Raw genomic sequence first — 22,705 nt, 5'->3', positions numbered from 1 at the left:
ATCTTTATCCATACATAAACTACTGTTAAATTTCCAATATGATTTCCCAAAAAAAAACTTATCAACAAGATCATTAAATTCTAGCCTAACGCCAGAATGATCTGGCGTAATAGATGTCAAAATCTCACACGTACCCACCAATTTTTCAACACTACAAGGTATAAACCAATAATCTAAACGGCTTTGCACCACCGGCCAATTTTGTCGAAAAGTAAATTGCTTTACATTCGGATTTTTTTTCCTCCATATATCTTCTAAATCGTATTTATTTAAAAATTCCTTAATCAAATCAATAACCCGAGATTTCACCGGTGTTTTTGACCCCACATAATCTAATTTTCCATCCAATATACTATTGAAATCACCTCCTAATAAAACTAAATAGTCCCGATCACACTGATCAAAAATACTTTCATCTAACTTCTTCAAAAATTCAATTTGTAAAGTTTCTTTATCTCTCGTTGGAAAATAAACATTAACCAATAGCATTTTAACCCTTTGTATTTCACCTTTAAAAATAATGTATCTCCCCTCTTCATCTACTTTAATTTTTTTTTCTTCAAAATCTAAATGATTAGAAAATAAAATAAGAACCCCTCTACTATGGTTTGACCCATGACTAAAAAACATTGGCCCTCCCCAATCTTGTTTCCACCGCTCTTCTATCTCTACTGTACTATATGTTTCTTGTAAGAAAATTATACTATTCTTTTTAGTTTTGCACCATTCAAAAATATTCACTCTTTTTAACCTATCTCTTATTCCTCTAACATTTAATGTCATGAAAGATAATTTCACTGCCATGTTATTTTATGTGTAATTGTATCCAAAACCTTACATCGATAAACTCCAAAGAAACTTCCACACAATCTATTTCCACCGTGAGCAAATGTATAGAAAAAACTATCTGCAGCCAAACATATATGCATACTTATCGTCGAATAATATAAAAAATGCAAGCAGAATCCACCCCGTACCACACAACCCAACGCATTCATACACACAAGCATATTCACTACACACACAACACCCCCACACAAAACAACCAAAATCTGCTCTTCGGTGTACGTAAACATCCGAGAGCAAGAGCCTCCCCCTTTCCCTATCAATTTAACTAGACCAATGACAGAATAAACCAATGAACATTTCTTCTTGCACAAGTCGATGAGAAATACGTTGTATTGTTATATAACCGTAATCTAATTAAACAAAACAAAAAAAAAATACAAAGAGCTTTTATCCCTTAACAAATGCCTTGAATTGTATTACGGAACCCGCTCGTCATAACTAAGTTAAATGATTTTCCTAAAATGCATTACAGTGAATTGACCGGCCCGCGTACCTAATTACAATACGCACCTTCTAATTAAAAATAAAAACACGATCCCAATAAACCAAATTCCCCCAAACGACACCAGTTCGGCAACCTAATAAACTGTTCGTGCAAACCGAACCCATCATGCTATCATTTACCAAGTTCTATAATTTGCATAATAAGCCTCACCCATGAATGAATAGGCTCACACACCTGATCGTTTTGTATGCACTCCGTAAAAAAAAACTCCTAAAGGGCGTTCCCGACAACTCGAAAGAACACCAAACGTCAGCCCGACATAATGATAGGCAAGCATGCATACCGGATCCAACACGTTACTCCCTCTCAAAACATCACACCACCACCTGGCTTTAAAACAAAATAGTTTTGGCTGGGTGAACAGATCGGACCATTATCCAGATACTCGAATTGTTTTCACTTTACAGAAAAAGTTTTAAATATGTATCAGTCATTTACTAAGATATGTGAATTTACATAGAATGCGTTATCGAAATAAAGCTCATTGTAATATTTAAAAAAAGCCGTCGTTACCCAGATACTATGGCATTGTATAAAGGCGTTGCAATATACATCGTGAAAGAAAGCGGACGTTCAAAAGAGTTTATGGAAAGTACCTTGCAATAAAGCTCATTGTAATACCAAGAGCCGTGTTACCCAGATATTATGTTTTGCATAAATAGGCGTTACCACAAAGTACTTGAATATCACACACACACATACACGCACGCACGCACACACACGTACGCACACACACACACGCACACGCACATACACACGCACTCACGCACACGAACAAACACACACATTGCATTATGTAAGAAAATAGGGATTATTGATAAAAACTAGGGATTTTAAGAATCAAGCATATAGGGCATCATGCTTTCTCAGAGCTTCTCAGAAGTACAATTTATCGGACAACCTTACAGAAGTCACTGTATTGTTGCCAATTCACCTGTGTATTTGTTTTGTTCTTCTGACTACTACAGTAAGGATTGAAAGGTTGTGTCCTAGGCCTGGATACATTTCTCACGTTGTTCAGTATGTGAACGGAATAGAGACGAACCAACTTGCTACTTACCCTCATGATGAGCTTCCTGAAGGGACCTTTCTAGTGTCTCGTTGCTCACTTCCTGGAGAATATGTGTTGCGTGGTAGTGCAAATAGAACCTGCTTCGATGGCGGCTGGACGGGGGAGGAACCGAGATGTGGTAAGAAAACACACCCACATTATGGAGATCATGTTGTAGGCCCTATGTTTTCAAGCTGGGCAAGGCCATTCGCAAAAATACTTATTTGTTAGACACATTTGTGAGACATATTTCTCCTAAATGTATATAAGACATTCAAATGAATATGATGTAAATAATGATCATTATATTAATAATCTGGATTTATAGAGCAATTTACACGAAAAACAGTCTCTAAGCGCTTTACATTTATTATAACCTGGTCATCGGATTCATTAGCGAACGATGTGCACCATCTCCACTCCCTGGGGAGTATTCCTACTATATATATGTTGTTGTTGTTGTTGTGTTTTGGTTTATTGGCGATTAGTCAGTAATTTGACTATTGTCGCCAAAATACTTTACGGCACGTGTTATATCTCTCATTTTTGTATTTTTTAAAAATATTTTTATTTCGTTTTATATTTATCTATATTTTAAGATAGAATCGAAAAATGATATCGTAAGCAAAACATTCATGGGCTTTGTTGGTGTTTCTTAACAGTACGTGCAGATTATTTGTTATATCACATACACACCATACATAAATATGTATATAAGATAGTACTTACACAAGCCTCTATATTCAATAATCTTATCATACCATTTATTATTGTTGTTACTTTTTCTTATTTTTTTTAAATTACATTATGTTATTATATTTTTAATGTACTGAGTGTAATTTAGCATGTTTATAATATTGTATTATGTTGTACTGTTCTTATTTTAATTTCTTATTACATTATGTTATTATATTTTTAATGTACTGAGTGTAATTTAGCAAATTATATTATTGATTATGTTTTATGGTTCTTATTTCATTTTCTTATTACATTATGTTATTATATTTTTAAAAACATAGCCCTTTCAATAATATAGTTAGGGAAATGTACTAAAAAGTGTTTTACAGTCTCTATTTCACTGGGGCATCTATTACAGAAACCAGTAGCATGAATTCTCAATCTGAGGAGATCCTGGTTATGTCCAAGGAATCCAAAGCGGAGTCGATGAATAATTGTTGAATGCTGTCTCTCTAATGAACATATATATTGTTTATTAACATTATTTTGAAATGTTTTCAAATACGAGTTGGTTTTGTTCCACCTTTCTTGCCAAAGGAGTTTGGAACTTGTAATAATTAAGCTTTTCATTTCTGACATATTTAGATTATAATTGACTTCTATTTTCTTTACAAATGCGGCCTTTGCGTGGAAATCATATATATATATATGGTCGCCATGATGTAACGACAATTAGGGGAAAATTTACTTTACAAGAAGCAATGCACAGAACTTAACTTAGAGATAACTCGCTGCTGTTCATCATGTAACATCATCTTATACAAGATAACCTCATGTCACTTAATGTCATGAATTATTCATGACACTGGATAGCGAAACTTTTTCCAGGCTGAGAGGTGCAATGCAAAATGGTAATTCTGTTTTATAAGTTAAATACCTGAATATGCAACAAATCCAATTGAATATTTAAAGTATTATTTTAAGAGGATTATTCAAATATTCATCCTAAAAATAACTCCAAGTAAAAAAAAAGAAAAAAAAAGGAGCCACCCTGAGACTTATACAAGCTCTTAACTCTGAGACATAATTATACAATCAGAAGTCTCCATTATGTTTAATCTAATAGTCGTTACCTGTATATGCGATGGGTGTATTGCTCAACGTAAGTACGCATTGCTGTAAGCAGTAGACTTTCGTCTGTGGTCTGTGGTCCTTGCTTCAATTAATTGTTTAACCATGATCATTCTTTTTCAGTTAATGCAGCCACCAGGATCAGCTTTCAAAATAACCAGCCCCTTGAAGTCAGGAGTAATGGAACAATCGTCATTCATCCACGCGGTCAGCTCTACATTTATTGTCGCATGCCTTACGATAGCTATGCGAGGGCAATATTTGAATCAGATAATCAATATGGACCGGTGAGCATTGGCTGTAGTGTGATATCAATATACCCTCAACATAAAAGCAGAAGAGTTGACTGATAACAAATCCTTTCAAGTTGTTGGATGTGTTATGTCAAATTATTGCTGTTATTATCGATTAAAAAAGTCATGGGAGAATCGGTTCTTTGCAGTGAGTTAGGTATTCAGAACAACATTTTGTAGAAACAACAATAATTAAGAATGGTAATAATATTCCTGTAAAATTCCCGGTAAAATTCCAAACCCATGTAATAGTTCTAAAAATAGTTCTAAAATCCCAGTAACCATGGTTACCGGGAAAATAGTTCAGTCTTGGTGAAATACCCATAGGTTGACATGTTAAAAAATGGTCTGAGCGATCGAGGATACCGTACGTGTGCGATGAATTGGTCAGTAATTTCAATACAATTGAATCTCGATCGATCTTACCGACAATTTTATCTTGCATTGTGATTTTAGTCACATCATCGTAGGTGCGCAAGAGATCAAATCCCATCTTCGACAAAAGTTTTTTTTATATTTTATTTTTTATTTTTTAGTCTACTCTCAAAGATACACTCATAAAAAACAACCGTGCAGATAAACTAGATAAAGGCCAAGGTGGTGTCATAAGTTGACTCTTTTTTTTCGGCATATAGAAGTATTAATGACTGCTTTAATATTCGAGAAATAGTTGTTTTTCTCAAAGCAGTCATTAATAATATAATATTATATTACGAAGTAATGTAAATATATATGTATAAACACAGCCTTGTCTGGCTTTATAGAGGATTTTAGCAGGTGAGATAGTAAACTGGTTCGTTAGAAATTACAATATTTGGTATGTGTTGAAGTATAAGCCCTTCTGGTTCCAAACAGAAAGGTAGGGCTCGTGAGGGGGGGGGGGGGCAGAGGGGGGAGGGGGTAAAATGCCCCCCCCCCACTTTTTCAAGTACCCTAAACGTGCCCCTTTTTATATTAAAGTGCCCCTTTTACTCTGAAAAGTACCCCTATTAATTTCTAAAATCGCCCCTTCCCCTTTCCACCTCTGAAAAGTGCCCCTTATATTTTAACACGTACCCGTTTTCCTTTGCAATAAGTGTCCATTTTCCATTCTCATAAGTGCCTTTTTTCATCTCTAGTAAGTGTCCCTTTTCAGATACGAGAAGCGCCCCTTCCCCTTTTAATAACTACCACTTTTTAACACGGATAAGCGCACCTTGTATTTTCACATGTGTCCTCTTTCCGTTCTAATAAGTGCCCCCATTTAAAAAAGAGTCCTTTCCCTTTCTCATAAATGCCCTCTTTTATTTATGAAAACTGTCCCTTTTCATTCTCATAGCCCCTTTCCATCTCTTGTAAATGACCCTATTAAATTCTGAGAGGTACTCGTTTTACTTTGACAAGTGCCCCTTCTCCTCCTGATAAGTGCTCTTTTCATCTTCAATAACTGCCCCTTTTATTTTGATACGTGCCCCTTTTCCTTCCTAATAAATGCTCTTTTTCCTTCAAATAAGTGCCCTATCCCCTTCTCATAATTACCCTTTTTTATCCCTCATAATTGCCCCGTTTATCGTAACATGTGCCTCTTTTTCTTTTTGATAAGAGCCACTTCCCCCTTCTCATAAATCCCCCCTCCACCTCGCGATGAATGCCCCTATTATAAAAACTGATCGGTGCCCCTTTTCTTACAACAAATGAACATTTCCCTTTATTATTAAAGCCCCTTTTTCATTCTCATAAGTGCCCCTTTTCAGATGCGACTAGTGCCCCTTTCACCTCTGATAATTACCCCTTTAACAATGATATGTGCCCCATTTCCTTTCTTATAAGGAACCTACCCCTATTGCATAAATGCCCCTTTTCACTTCTTATAAATGCCCCTATCAAAATCTGATGGGTGCCTCTTTTCCGTCGACAAATGCCATTTCCCATTCGCACTAGTGAGTGCCCCTTTTTTTAGGTGTAAGAAGTGGCCCATTTTCACCTTCTGATAATTACCCGTTGTACTTTGACACGTGCTCTTTTTCTTTTCGAATAAGTGCCATCCCTTTCGAAAAGTGTCCCCTTTCCTCTCATCACGTGCCCCTAATTTCAAGCTTTTAAGAGCAATATCACCAAAAGCTCGCTCACTACGCTCTAAGGTCTTTTCAGTCTTCTGTTAGGATTGGGTTTTTTCCTTCTCTATATAAGATGTAATTTTTTGCACTGCGATCTCACAAATCTTAATTTTTTTGCTCGCTCGCAAATGAATTTTCAACAAAATCTTATACAATGTATACAAATCAGCAAAATATTGAAATCATCCCTTATAATGTAATCACAATATAGGGGTATATACCAATGTTTTTTTTAATTGTATAATTTCGCTTTGAGATTTCCCTTTGAAGATGCCCTTTTTCCAGAAAGTGCCCTTTTTGTTGGTGCCCCCCCCCCCCACTTTGGAAGTCGCTCCGCCGTCTGTGCGGTAGGGAATCAACCTCATTTTATGCTGTCTTCTGTCTTTTTGCAGAATGCTAATGCTGATCGTTGGAATAGTTATGGAACAAAAGTAATGAACCTAGACCCACCAAGTCCGTCACATTCTGGTCGTTTCACTTGCCGGTCTCGCGACTCTAGACTTTCTCACACTGTCGATGTTCAGTTTGCTGGTAAGATGAGTTACATCCTCACACCTTTAACAAACTGTATTCTATTTTTTCTGGAGTGTTTTTCTAGATTTATTTAAAAAATACCATTTTAGAGGACCAGTCGCTTGTTTATCATACTAGACGTAATAACAACCCCCCCCCCAAAGAAACAAAATCCCACCATATAATAAAATCAAATGATGAAGAGTAGGAAGCATAATGGCTTTTAAAATGATTTAATTCGAAGAACCACGTATAAGTTAACTTGGATTTAGCTCCTGCGGCCGTGTATGCGCGTAAGCTGTTGTCATCTTGTCTACAAGTTGATTTTACTTTATAGTAAGGGTGCATTTAGACTGACAAGATCTCTTTACAGAAGTTACGTTTTGAGATTTAAAACGTGAATATGGTAAAATGCTATGGAACCCCAAACATATAGAGTATTGGAGTATTCCCCTTTGAACTTGAGCTCCTGAGCTATAATTGATCATAGATGAGTAACAAGGTGTACGAATCCAACTTAATTTTCTCTTTACTCTTTGAGCGATCTCCTTTACTATCCTGGTAGTTTCGTTCTCCCAGTAGTCACTAGCAAGCAATCAAATGCACTGTAAAGTACATTAAAATGGTTGTCATATCTCGGTGGAATATTTGAATTAAGTTGATTTGTCTGCAGTTTATATGCGTACAGTTATTTAGATACTCTGCAGTTCATTTTTTTCTCTCAGAAATTTACATTTTGTTTCCATGAATCTACATCCTATGCTTCAGAGAAAAGATAATAGCAGTTGCATGAAAGAGACTCCTTTTACTTCTCTGTCAGATTTCATTAAACGAAAGGGCATGTCAGTTTTGAAAAACATCATAGTAGAAATTTCTCTAGAAAAAGATTGCTCAAATGCCCTCATATTTATATGAATATGATAAGATGTATTATTATTATTATTATTATTATTATTATTATCATTATTAACGTCATTATTATTATCATTCCGCAAAAAAGGATCAAGTCCACCGTAATAAATAAATCAAATCAAATCAAATCAAATCCAAACTGTTTTTTCACAGTAGAATCACAGGATCAATACTCGTATCCAAGATTGCATGCCACGGTAATAATCTCCATCTTCGCCTCAGAATAGTTTACTAGATAAATGGCGAATAATACATGCTGTAGTATTATTATTATCTTTGTATCTCGAAATTGAATGACAATGAAGAATTTTGTAGACAATTTGTGTTTGTTTTAAAGTTACATTCTTGTTTCAACTCCATAACATTGTAGAGATATATTGTGACGATCCTACGGCACCAACCAATGGCGAAATCCAAGACTATGACAACGGTTGGAGACATGAACGATATTACATGGGCAAATTGATCACATTTACTTGTAACGATGACTACACTCTTAGCGGGGCAAGAAGGATGTCTTGCGTGTTTGGGGAGTGGTCACATCCTGCTCCAACATGCAAAAGTAAGGGCCAATTTGTGTCTTTGATGTACGTTGTCCTAAAGCTCCATCTATGGCTATAATTGCACGTCTAATTGAAATGAAAACGAATTTACATAACAAAGGCTATTTAGTGCATAATGAGAGCCAGGGGCGGAACCAGTCAGCGGCAGGGGAGGGGACCCAACTCGTGAGAAAAAATTTAGCGGCGAAACAGCCAGCCGGTGAATAAGCGAGGGGGGGGGGGGGTTCTTAAGGAACAATAATTTTGTTTTGCTCCCAAGTTTGAAAAATCGCACCCGCCCCCCCCCCCCTTCAGCGCCAGGGGAGGGGGCCCATCTAAAAAAATTCTCTCTATAAGTGCCAAAACGAGAAGAATTTGTAGTTGAATTACCAACATGTATGTTTGACTGTGCTGCGAGGGAGAGTAGCGACCGAGCCGACAACAGGCGGGGTCCAGGGTATAATATCTTAAGGAAAATAACAACTCAAGAACAATCTAGAAAATATACTACACAACCGAGGGAACAATTTTGTAAATGGTCGTCAAATTAAGTGAAGGTACAGTTCTTATTAGTGTCCTTGTTACCCATGCTCCCACACACAATCACACACATCCTAACCCCACCCACCCATCTACTTTCGGGAAACATTATCTCTCCCCACAATGATTTTTGTAGCATTGTACATGTATTGCAGGAAAACATAATAAAATGTGAATATGATATAATTTTTGGTATTTGTTTTTTTACCTTCATTCCAACAAAATAATGGTTTAGTAGGAAATATCATCATCCATAACATGGAAATGGAAACCATGCTTTACATGTATCATGACCTATACAGTGCGTCCCAAAAAAAACTATACACTTTTGAAATGGCTGCTGAATAAATAATATATGATTCTGGGGGGAAAAGTTTTATATGTATGGAAAGCTCATAAACTCAACTTTTATATGACACCAAAAGGTCCGAAAATAATTCATGCTTGGGTGAACACTGCTCACTTTTGCAAAGGGTATGAAAATTAGGTTGCGCAGGAATTAGCCTTCCTATTTGTGAGAGGTAAATCCTTTGGAGCCTACGGAATTGAGGATGATATGACCAATTTATGATCAATTGTGATACGTTCATGATTTGCTGAATGAATTTCATGGTTTATTAACCAAACTTTTATGCATGAGTGAACATGAATTGCATTTGTTATTACCGTATAGCAATGTAACTTTCCCTGGTAGACTCAGTGGTGTGTTCATGGGATTCAGGTTGGGGGTGATGGTACATGTTGTAATTTCCATGTTACCAACTTTTTTTTTTTTTTTTTTTACATCTGTGACTTGAATAAAAGCCTTCACCCCACATTTAAGTTATTGTAAGATTAGTTGAACATCTCATTGATTTACTTAATAACCAGATGGGGATTATGTAAATTGATTTTTCAAATACGGTTTGTTGACAAAAAGAATGTCGCAGATGTTGGCTACTTATTCTTCAGGTTAGATGGGTGATAGATTGAGTGATACATTGTTGATTAGATTGGTAGCTGAATGTTGATTGTCTAATGAATTGTCAAGATATGCACAAGCACACCTAGTCAGAGAGAGAGAGAGAGAGAGAGAGAAAGAGAGGGGGCATACATGTCCTCTTGACCCTTATCCCATCTACCCAACAAAGTCCTACCCTACATTTCACCTCCCCTGCACCATGTACCATCACCCCGTCCTGACTTCCATGAACACACCACTGAGTCTACCATGGAAACTTACATTGTTATACGGTAATAACAAATGCAATCCATGTTCACTCATGCATTAAATGTTAATCCCATAAACCACAAATTTCATTCAGCAATCCCAAACTCATCACAATTTATCATAAATTGGTCATATCATCCTCAATTCCGTAGGCTCCAAAGGATTTACCTCTCACAAATTGGAAGGCTAATTCCTGCGCAACCTAATTTTCATACCCTTTGCAAAAGTGAGCAGTGTTCACCCAAGCATGAATTATTTTCGGACCTTTTGGTGTCATATAAAAGTTGAGTTTATGAGCTTTCCATACATATAAAACTTTTCCCCCCAGAATCATATATTATTTATTCAGCAGCCATTTCAAAAGTGTATAGTTTTTATTGGGACGCACTGTAGTTGTGATTTAGTTACATGGAACTATAGAAAGATTTATCGATGTAGATTGTTTCTTATACTGTGAAAGAAAGTATAATACTTTATGCTTTGTTCAATTTGACATTGCATCCTTTCTTTGCTTGTTCTTTGTTTCCTTTGAAACTATATAGGAGCAACATGTGAAGAACTACGTCCCCCAACCCATGGGACCAAGATAGGAGGGAACCGAGTAGGTGACTCTGTGCTCATAGGGTGCTACCAGGGATATCAGTTACAAGGAGAGCCTTTCTTGGATTGTCAGGAAAGTGGAAACTGGTCCCATCCCCTACCTGCTTGCGTTGGTGAGTTTAAGGAAACAAATTGGTGTAGATTTTTTTGTCAAGAGGAAAGACTTGGTGAAAGTATGTTTCTTTTGCCAATAGAAAAGTTCAACTATAGATTTTCTTTCAAAGGTATATTTTGCTCTGTATGTATCATGCTCCATGGATTTCTATTAAAATCAGATTATGCACTTCGATTATTACTTCTGTAAAGATATCATATAAATTGTATGAAAATTGCAAAAATTAAAATTCTTTCCGGCTTTGATGGAACCCACAATATCCCGTATGCTCTATAATTCTAATCATCAGAATGTCTCATACATTTTGGGGATGATTTCATGCCTCTTTCCAAGTTTCCAAGTGCATGCTTATTGCTCTTATTATTATCTATGACATTTCTAGTGCCCTTTTAGAACCTAAATTTGCTATGAAGGTAATTTTAGACCCTAAAATGTGTGAAATTAAGTCAATACGATCAAACCAATTCAGCTCCACTTTAAAAAAAAAAACACGGTGACCGTTAATTATTTAATTAAAAAATAACACCACATGTGCCGGCTGGTTGTGCGTAATATAAGCAACACGAAAATGCCAACAAAAAAGCCAACATCGGCATTGGCTGAAATACGACCTAAGAGGCGTTATTTTTTTTTTTTTTTTTTTTTGGGGGGGGGGGGGGGGGGGGGTTTCAAATTTTTCAAAATGTCTAATATTTGTGATGGTACACAAGTATTAGAAATCGTTATATTTCAGCCGTCTCTGAACCGATTTTGATCAAACAAAGATGATTTTGTCGTTTAAATATTATGTTCTTTCAAATTTGACACTCAGTTTTTCATTATCCCACAAAAAAAATTGTGTAGCGCCCTCAGCAACAGAACTCAACTATCCCTTTAAATACAAATAGTTATCGATATAATAATGTATGTACACGTCTCGCAGGCGGCCACCAGGAAATTGTACGACCTTGCCTTCAGATCTTGAGGATGAGGGAAATGTATGATGATATTCATTACGAGGTGGTTGGTAGGTGGAGGACGCAGTGCATTACATAAGACTTATCTGTCTTAAAGGTGAAGTCTATACTTGGTGATTGACAACACCTGTTATCAGGTAAACGCCCGAAAGGTGTCAAGCTTCTATGAGAACCCCTTAATATGAGCCTTTAAAACACAATACCAGGTTGAGCAGCTACTGATTCTAACTGTGATATTTCATCATCTTAAACAGAAATCGTTGTGCCAGAGAGGCCCTGTGATTCGGTCAGATGCGAGGTGTGGCAGAAATGTGAGACGGACTCATCTGGTGTCGGTGTGTGTAGGTGTATCAGTCCCCATTCCTGCCCTGTAACTGATGAGCCAGAGGTCTGTGGGACAGACGGACAGAACTACACCAACTTGTGCCAGCTCATGTCTCTCGCATGTATTCGGAATACTGGCGTAGAGGAAGCTTCGAGTTATAGGCCCTGCATTGATGGTAAATCTCAAGATAATTCATTCAAGACTTTATTCTAAAAGAGGAACGAACCCAAACGATTAACTGGAGATATTTTGTAAAACAAGATAAATTCCTGCCTTTTGTTGTACAATAAGTCTTACGAACGTGTAGAAGGGATATATAAATGAAGATTTCTTTTAGCATGACATGGGCGCAGCCATTTTCTTGAAAATGTGACTTACCAGTTGGAGTTGTACATGTATCATGCCCAAAGCTTTTTTCGGAAAGTTTTTAAATTCAATAAAAAAAACTTACTTTTCAATGAGGGAAAATCAGAGCCGAGAAGGTAAAAATTACATTTGGTGAAAAATACATAATAGGGTAACAATTAAAACTCATGTATTTATAAATACTAACATATAGCGTTTAAAATATCTATTTCATTTATGCGAAACCTTCACCCTATGCAATTTGCGTTCTGGCAATTGAAGTACAAAGGATAAAAAGTCACGGTTGAATAAAATGCTTCAACACCACAAACACCTGGGAAGGAAGCATCCATAAATTTGAATACATTTAGTTGATAAATGACTCCGCATAGAACGCCATACAATCAATAAAAATGGCGATGCCCATGTCTTGCTGAGAAACTGTACTTTATTCTTGCTAAATGCTTTCTCATACACTTTGGTGGGAAATATTGTAGATTGATGGGCAAGAATGCAATAAATCTCTCAGATCAACTCAAGTTATCATGTGGGGTCAGTTCTCTTTTAAGATTTGGCCATAACCTAACTAAGTATATAGTTTTGCTTATGTTGTTTATGTTTATTATCATTTCATCTGTGGATAGCCAGAAGGGCGTTCATTATGTATATGAGTACATACGCTCTTCTGGTCCTAATCAGGCGATTTGGTGACCTTCGTTCACAATGTACAATGTCACAATGTACGACATAACTGAATGGCATAAATGTAAGTACATCAAAGGAAAATTGTTTTATCTTGGATCATGTTATATAAATGTAAGGTCAATCATGTAACCATGTTGTAATTTGAGATAGACGAACTAGCCTAGCCACGGTAATGTTACTTCAGTAAAACGTTTTTATATAATGAAAATGTTTAGAATAATTACCCAAATTATGCCAATTTTATTGCCAAAATTGTAGTTTTGTTTATTTTGATGTAATAACATATTATTCCACCAAATGTTAAACAAATATAAGAGGATCTGCATAATAGGTTACTAATGATGATGATCAGAGATGTAATACTTCATTTATTTCTGTTTATTGAAACTCTATCCCAGGTGTGCCGGAGCGAGTGTTGCCATCACCAACGTCATCTATTGATAACGATGAGCCAAGCGAGTTATCCTCCTTTGAGGGTTATTCCGAAGGTTTGTAAATCATCGGAACAAATAATAAGACTAAACCACAGTAATTTCATAATATGTACAGTTAACTGAGTATAACTTGAAGTTGCACAAGTCAAATTGTGCATAAGTCAAACTATTTGTTGTGGTCCCAACAGATTTGACTACTACATCTCTTCGAAGTTGTTGCTGCTGAAAGAATGAATTTTGTTTCATAGATGTGTGTGAAAGACCATTGTGTCAAGCAATGAATGTAGAAAACAGGTATGATACAGATATTGACTGGCAGGGGGTGTAATATAACGTTATTTAGACCGCTGAAGAGAGTTATATTTTCCCGAGGAAAAATGTAATTCCCTTCAGGTCCAAAGAATGTTATATACCCCATGCTAGTCAATATCTGTTATATTAGATAGCCTTGGTTTGTAAATTTAGGGGGGGGGGGTCCATTTTTTTTTGCCCGAAATTTTGTTTTCCGTTTTTAAATATTTGTTTAGGACGAACAAAATTTATTTAAACAAATGTGAACAAAAATAATTTCAAGGGAAAAAAAGAACTCGAGAAAAAAGAAAGAAAAAAAAAACAGGTTGACCTTCGGTATCGGTGTAATTGGTTACGTACAGTCCTCAAGAGGGCAACATGCATTGATTGAAAATATATTCATCTCACCAGCTGGTGAATATAACCATCGAAAGCAATTTATATCATGTGACGAGCTCTGGATTAATCACATCTCGGTATCTGTCTTAACTATCTAATATAAGAATATACTTTCTCTGAGGGGAAAATTTATGGAAATGCTTGCTACCTTTGATTTCACCACTTGTTATTTTTTTTAAATCATGATTATTCTCATTTACATCGTTGTCTACGTATCATTTCATCTGTAGAAAGCCAGGAGGGCGTTACCTCTGTATATAAGTTTATGTGTTAACGCCCTTCTGGTTCCAAACAGGTGATTTGGTTTTATGTTACTGGAAAGAAAGGAAGAATCGTAGATATGTAGATATGTATTTACATGGAGGCATTGTGACATCCGTTACAATATATAGCATAACTGAAAGGTTTAAATGTGAATACATTAAAGGAATATTCTTTTAAATTTAGATCAAGGTGTTTTAAATGTAAGGTTATTCATGTAAGTCTGTTGTAATTTTAGATAGACTTCCTAGCCTAGGCAACGAATGTTACTTCAGAAAATCCATATTACTTTTGTTTATATAATGAAAAAATTTAGATTAATTACCCAAAATATGCCAATTTTATTGCCAAAGTTGTAATTTTTGTTTATTTTGATGTAATTACAGATAATTCCGCCAAATGTCGAACAAATACAAGGGCATCTGCAGAATCGGTTACTAATGATGATGATCAGAGATGTAATGCTACATTTATTTCTGTTTATTTAAAATCTATCCCAGTTGTGTCGGAGCGTGTGTTCCCATCACCAACGTCATCTATTGAAAACGATGAGCAAAGCCAGTTTTCCTCCTTTGAGAGTCCTTTAACCCCTGAACCAATCCTCCCGGAATCAGCCCTCCCGACTGAAGAAGGACCTGTACTAGAGACAGACACACCTTCATCCAGATCTTATCCATTCTGTCATGCCGATGTATGCCCTTCTAGCTCAGCAGCAGAATTGTGCCAGAACGCAACAGCAAGTAATACTAAGAAAATGCTCCCTTTCGTACATGTTATTTATATTACTTGTTCACGGTCACGTGTGTCTATTCTAATTTCAATGTTTGGGGTGTGAAAATTCCTCTTGGTTCAATTTAGTTCCACGATTTGAAAACATATTTGAGAATTTTTCAAACTTGAATCGACCAATTACAAAATAGTGTAATTATGAAGCTTGCATGAAAATGATGAACTGAAATACATTTCGGGTCAATATTGAAAGCTATTATGATTAGCACGGCGCACTGAAAATGCTGGCATTATGGGGAACTTTGTAATACTTGCATTTGAGAACTTAGCTCAGGTAGGATTTGATGTGGGAGTGTCGTGGTCGAGTGTTTTAAGGCGTTTGACTAGAGATGCGAAGGTCGAGGGTTCGAATCCCGATACGGCACTAATATCCTTTGGCAAGATATTGACCTGCACTTGCTACTCTCCACCCAGGTGTTAAATGGGTACCCGGTAGAATGCGACCGTCAATGTTGGTCAAACAGTTTTTGAGCATCAAGTAACGCCTGGCTGGAATGCTCCCCAGGGAGTGGGGATTGTGCACACAATGTGTGCGGGCAAGCACTGAATCCAGTGACCGGGGTAATCGTTTATTTTGTAAAGCGCTTAGAGACATTTGTATTAAGCGCTAAATCAAAGCTAAATATTATTATTATTATTATTAAAAACTGATCAAATTTAAGGACCAAAATATTTGCTTTTAGAAGGCGATGTATCTTTCATCTGTATATATATCGTAGACTCATCCGCACAATTTGCTTTCTTTTACAGTCGTGATCGCTAACGTTGGTGATTGGGATGCAGACCTCGGTATCTTAAGGATTCAAATCTATGAAGTGATGGCCGGCGAGCTGCCATCGTGGACAAACGGTTCGTCTGAAGCACAATTTATAATGTCAAAACTCTCGGAACGAGAACAAGAACATCAACAACACCCCTAATAACACCATCAGCAACAACATTATTCTGAATTTGTATATGGCTTGAATGCTTAATGCACCTACTGTGTCAGTAGTTTGCTTTAAAGATGTCTTTTTGGTACTGAAAAGACCGTTCTTGATTTGGTCAATGGTAATTATACACCTCACTGTTAGTTTTAGAGAGTCAACATAGTCTCACAATAGTTATTCTCAGGAAGATGATTATGTTTAGAGTTTATCTTTATTATTATTTAATTCTTTCATACCTTAACCCTATTTCATCATAAACCACATTACTGTTAAAACAAGATGCCCATATTTTTTGCAGTTTGTTTTGGTATTGCATGTACTTTTGTCTTACATAATTATTATTTATAAAAAACACATTTTGTTATTAGCACATTGTAATAATAATAATAATAATATTGGATTCTTATATAGCGCACGTATCGACCTTGCAAGGTCCTCAAGGCGCTCCAACATTACATGACATTACTTTTGTAGGCAAAGTTCATCAAGCAAACAGCCATACTGCCTGTAGTAATCAGCCATTACATTGCATATTATATTGTGTCGTTCATTTTTTAAAGCACATTTTTGTATTCCAATAACCAAACAGTCATATTGTTTGCAGTAATTGCTTTGTAATTTGTATTTCGACGAGGTGAAAACATGGTCATAAACCCTTGACTTCTCCACATACAGGCTCTTACCAAGACGTTCTAATTGATGTTGGTGCTGCCTCAGAAATGGGATGTCTTTGCCCATCCTTTCCAACAGTAGACCCTGTCATCATACGCTTCAGTCAAAACCTGATGCAGGATGGAAAAGGCCAGCTCCTACACACTGACATTGTTCTCCCATACTCTGGAGATTTGTATGGAGAAATAATATGGCTATTGAAAGGTGAGCAAATAGTGGATTTTTCAGAACAATTTGGGTTGTTTTCTTTTTTAAAGCACTTATTAATACGATTGTTTGGAAGACTATCCCGCCAGGATAGTTTTCCCAGGATGGTATGAGAACCCCAATTTATTATTGGCAGAAGTTCTATGTAATATGATCATTAAAAACACCTAACAGACAAAAACTAACCACTCACAATGTGAAAAGTAATGAAAAAATTACTATTTACCAGGTTTAGTGTGTCTTTAATTAACCCCCATCCACCTACTTGCCATGTTCATATATATAATATTTTCTTTATTTGTCTATTTAACATAATTTTTTAGTCTGATAATACCATTCATAATCATTGCAGGATTTTACGATTAAAGCATTTGATAGTCCTCATTCAAATTTCTATTTACATAAACTTGATGATACTTATAGACTTCATAATTTGCAGAACATTCCCTCCAGTTATTTGTCACTTTAATTTATTCATACAATTAATAAACATTGAGCTCGATCACAGCATTTTGTGACATTCCTGGACAAAATAACTTGATGGCATAACAACAAATGGACCTGAAAGCCTTACATTCTTCATCCCCCAGATATTGGCATGGAAGATGCAAATTGAATCCAGAATCATTCTTAAGCGAAATTTGACATGCATGAACATTGCTTAATATCTGTCCTATGGCAATAAGGCATACAGTGAAACCGGTATATAAAGACCACTCTAGGCGGACGAGAAAGTGGTCTCCTAGACAGGTGATCTTTCTATTGTAAATACATGTACAGTTCACTGTGCATAACTTGAAGTTGCACAAGTCAAATTTTGCACAATTCAAACTATTTTTGTGTGGTCCCAACAGACTTTTTTAATGGCACGTCTCTTCGAAGTTGTTGCTGAAAGAATGAAATGTGTTTTATAGATGTGTATGAAAGAATGTAGGAACAGGTACAAGAAAATACTTTCTCTGAGAGGAATTTATAGAAATGATTGCTAGCTTCAATTTCACAACTTTAAAAAATTATTCTTTGTTATACTTTTTGTCTGCCTCATCTTCAAAACCCAACTGTAATGCAAATGTTTAAATGGAAACTCTGACATTTAAAAGAATACTGCAATAACAGTTCAGCTAAAGTTTGCAAACACAAGTAAATAATAGATTTTTGTTTTTAGTTACGATCTAGGGATCGTCGGTCATTTATCAATTAGATGTTCGTCATATGTGAATAATATGAGGGTTAATTTTAGGTACACATTCATTTATAAATTATGTTGACCTAATCTTTATATTTTGTTTTATGTTTGCACCAGCCAATGTGGAGAACCTCTAGACATAATTTTTAAATTCTTTTGGGTGATCCTCAGGCATTAGCTGGTGCTAAATATCATTATGTTTATGTTATATCATTTTTTCAACCTTGTGATATTTTGTATGTAATCAACTTGCCTGGAAATAAAATTAATTAAAATAAATAAATTAAATTAGCAACTTTGTTGCCATTTCGATAAGTTAATACCGAGACAGCCAGGATATTTTTCTTCTTTTCTATAAAATGAAAAATTGTACTTAAGAGAGATTTTAACCCAATCAAAACAAATAAAAAATTCATTGAATCGAGGGTTCTCCCCTAGGTAGAAACGAGTACGATTATGTCATGCTAAATTTGATGCTCTTATCCTGTGATCATATCTGACACACTCCAGAGCCTGTCCCTGTACAGACCCCAGACGTCTGAAGTACAAGATGAGTCGAGCAACCTTTATTAGCCTTAATGATCAGGAGGAGCCAATTTCATCAATTTTATTTGATCCAGTCGTCATTTTAACAACGGCCCACATCAACACAGAAGGCGTCAGTCTGCTGTCTTCAGTATATCCTCTTAGGAGGAGAGCTTATATCTCGTCTACGAGTCTGTCAATTCGAGGAAGCCCCCGTGGTATCACTTCATATGATATTTAATTCAATTCTACAAACTTTCAAAAACATTTCCCAGAAAATGTTAGCCCCGTTCGCGTGAAAACCATTACAAAATAAGGTTTAAATATAACCCTACTAGGGGCGTTTCAAGTACAAGTAAACGTTCACACCAAGTACCCTAAAACATTGTACATACGTTTTCATGTTGGTGAACAAAATGCAAATAAGGTGACTCTTTTTCATGAAATTTCTTGCACTTTCAACAAGGCATATTTTTTTAAAATTTCCAACCACCCCCCCCCCAAAAAAAAAGAACATGCCCGTTTATTCATTAAAGTTCACGAAGCTCGCTGAAAATGGTCCATTTCCTACATGAAGTGATATCAACGGGGCAGAAGAATTTGTGTTGTTTGCGTTTTGAAATTACCTATGTTGGTGCTTTAAAGTGACTTGGTAACATTGTTGAAGGTTGATGAAAAAAATGAAATATTACTTATTATATTCCTTCTACTGTTTTTCTGTAAAAATAAGAACCAAGACAGGTTTTTAAAAATCTGTCAACACTTCAATGTTTGGAATAGTATGTAGAGCCAATTCATTGCTTTGTGACGTTTTACATTCACCTAAAATGTAATTAAATTGTAATGATGTAGTTGGGAGAATTAAGGAATTAATCAGACCAGTGTTTCCCAATTGTTATTATTAATAATGGTCTGTTTTCACTAAAAATGTCAGATTATCTTTCATTGTACATCTAGCTTTGAAGTCACTACCTTAGCACCATTTTATCTCATCTGAACAATGTTACCAAATCCCTTTAAGGCTTTATTGGGTAGTGTAATGGAATCCTGCTTACTTTGATTTCAGCGGCAGGTCACAGTATTTTAGCTGTTACAACAAATTGAAATCACGCCAAGTGAACGCTTTTCATTGGTGCTTTGCATAGGTATCTGAACTCTAGGTGAACAGTCAGCTATGTTTATAGGAACTAATCAATGGCTTGCCCTAGTTATGTCTGTTATGATAATTAACATACCTCTATCACTAACATAAAATATAAAGGGATTTTTTTCTTCAGAGTACTATTTTCCTTTTTCTATTTCGTTTATTTCCATTTCCAACAAATTAAATAATGTACATGGGATTGCATTGTACATGATAGTAAAACAATAAAACTTAACAATATATTTGTAATTGGTCTACAGAGTACAACAGGCATATAAAACAGGTTGATTCGACTGATTACTTTAGCTTATTACATATAGGTATTACAATTTGTTCAACATACATCTGTACTGAGAAAAATTATAAGCACACATTGTTGGGTATATGATATGTATGTCTACATTGGCTTGTTTGTCATAGTTCGTAAGGCACTTTGTACGTATAAAATATAGTGATGATGTATGAACCACGAAAAAGAAAATCTGTTAAAAAAAAAATGAACATTCTAATTATCTAGTTCGTAATGTAACGAATACAAAAAAGTAAAAGTACTTGACACATTTATGTGAATTCTAGTATTATGGTGATGTATAATAACCTATTATTCGCTTGTTTTTGTGTGTTGAGTTTCTTAGAAGAAAGTCTTTTATATAATTAAGAATGTATACTTGTAGTTACATTTAGAATATGCTAGGGAAAAGCTTATGATTTTTTCAATTTGTTTAATTGTTTTCTTCTTTTTGCTTGAATAGTATATTGGTAAGCTGTGAGCCGATGAAAATGTAGGGGCAAACACCGCTCCCCCCAAAATACCACCCTCCCAGCACCTCTCTTTGTTAAAGAGATCGTTTAACAATGTTAAATCTGAGATACACAGCCCTACGTGTTATCAGTGTCTGTGATATGGTGTTATATTGAAGCCCTAAAAAAATTGCGCTTCAAAATGATCAAGAAGTGCCTCAAAAAAGTAAAAATCTTTGAGTGACCGGTTTTACCATACTCGTTTTCCCCAATAGACTGTAGTGTTATGAAAACCGTCAGGCGAACGGTTTTCAAAATTTGTAATTCCAATCATAAATATCTTGATAATCAGACAGGCGATCGGCTTGTAAAAGTCATGGGGTTCCTGACTGACCAAAAGGTTTATAATTATCATTGCATCATGAGCTAAATCCAGAATTTCGTTTCAGAATCTGAGACAAAGTTACCGGATCCCTTTTTTGTCTTCCCTGTCTTTTGGGCATATGCTTGGACAAACATTTCATGAAATGAGCAGAAATGATGTATCTTTTTTTATTTTTCTTGGTAATCTTGGTCCTTTGGATGGATTGATACCCTGCTGCTATATCAAAAAATGTTTGGATGGAGAGTGAGGGTGAGTGAGGGGGGGGGGGATGTTCAGGTATACCAGACCCCCCATCGTCGGGCCTTGTAAATTAAGCGTGTATTTTGTAACTTTGTAAGTGAACTCAGTGTACAGAATACTTTGTCACCATCTTAGACTTTCTTGTTTTTGAAAAGAAGAATATATACAATATATACGTAACAGGTTTGTATTTTTAAGCTATGCACACATATTTTTGTTTTATATATTCTTCGTCACATAATGTACATGTGTTTGTTTCGGGCGACTCTGTCGTAAAATATTTTTTAGAATAAAAATACAGTAAGGTATAATGCAAAAGTGTGTTTTTTGTGTCACTTATTGTTACTCTAAGTCCAGGGAAAACATGAATTCAATTTCAAAGTACTGTGGCACTACAGAGGACAAACAAAATGTAGACTCGATCTCAATCAACCAGAGCAGCCTGCTTTTATTTTATTAGATATTTAAAAAGAATCAATGAAGCCAATATAAAAGAGGCACAAATGTGTTTCTCTCATCCTTTTCTACAGTCAAATATACACGTTTACACCATGCAAAATACTTCAAAAGTATCTGGAAACATGAGATTAGATGCGATCCTCGACATAAATGTTACAATACAGTGATGTTTTAAATTCATGAATATTATCTCTCAGATTTTAAACAAAAATGCTGCAAAGACAATGAAATAAAACAATAATTATATTTCACCGTTTTAATCAATTGCACAAGGAATTGTATGAAAATATAACAGTGAAATGTCAAAATGCAATAGTCATCTAATGTCGTTATGGTAATATTGTACAAAACGTACTTCATACATGTAACTTTAATGATAAATATATTTTTTTTAACCCAACTTGTTTTGTTTTTTACAATAAGAAAAAATAACACCATTGGCAATCAATATGAAATATATACACAAACTATTGGCTTTGTATTACCTTTAAAACCATTTCCCTGCTTTTTTTTTCATTTCATTCATAACTGAATTTTACACACTATATTTGATTTGATTTGATTGATTTATTTCTGTTTGATTTTCTTTTTACTTTGCAGTTTTACAAATATGTACATATTGCTCCGTTTAGTCTCATTTCACAACGCCCCCTATCGTCAGAGCATGGTCAGAGTCA

The 22,705-nt window shown here is 35.5% G+C and overlaps 1 protein-coding gene across 1 annotated transcript in view; it reads left to right on the top strand.

Annotated features, from left to right (window-relative positions):
* The window catches only part of LOC583832 (sushi, von Willebrand factor type A, EGF and pentraxin domain-containing protein 1), a 37,654-nt gene extending 18,113 nt beyond the window's left edge, over window positions 1–19,541 (top strand). The window contains exons 6-16 of the mRNA XM_030992451.1: window positions 2,323–2,544; window positions 4,338–4,501; window positions 6,996–7,134; window positions 8,399–8,590; window positions 10,863–11,033; window positions 12,246–12,491; window positions 13,765–13,854; window positions 15,252–15,491; window positions 16,291–16,389; window positions 17,145–17,345; window positions 19,045–19,541. Coding sequence (XP_030848311.1) covers window positions 2,323–2,544; window positions 4,338–4,501; window positions 6,996–7,134; window positions 8,399–8,590; window positions 10,863–11,033; window positions 12,246–12,491; window positions 13,765–13,854; window positions 15,252–15,491; window positions 16,291–16,389; window positions 17,145–17,345; window positions 19,045–19,076 — 1,796 coding nt within the window. The 3' untranslated portion in view covers window positions 19,077–19,541. The remainder of the gene's footprint in view (window positions 1–2,322; window positions 2,545–4,337; window positions 4,502–6,995; window positions 7,135–8,398; window positions 8,591–10,862; window positions 11,034–12,245; window positions 12,492–13,764; window positions 13,855–15,251; window positions 15,492–16,290; window positions 16,390–17,144; window positions 17,346–19,044) is intronic.
* Window positions 19,542–22,705: the final 3,164 nt, after the last annotated feature.

Source organism: Strongylocentrotus purpuratus, unplaced genomic scaffold (assembly GCF_000002235.5).
Source record: "Strongylocentrotus purpuratus isolate Spur 01 unplaced genomic scaffold, Spur_5.0 spur5_scaffold_2, whole genome shotgun sequence".
Classification (NCBI taxonomy): Eukaryota; Metazoa; Echinodermata; class Echinoidea; order Camarodonta; family Strongylocentrotidae; genus Strongylocentrotus; species Strongylocentrotus purpuratus.
Note: the sequence above shows the minus strand (reverse complement) of the source record. Positions and strands in the feature narration are given on the sequence as shown.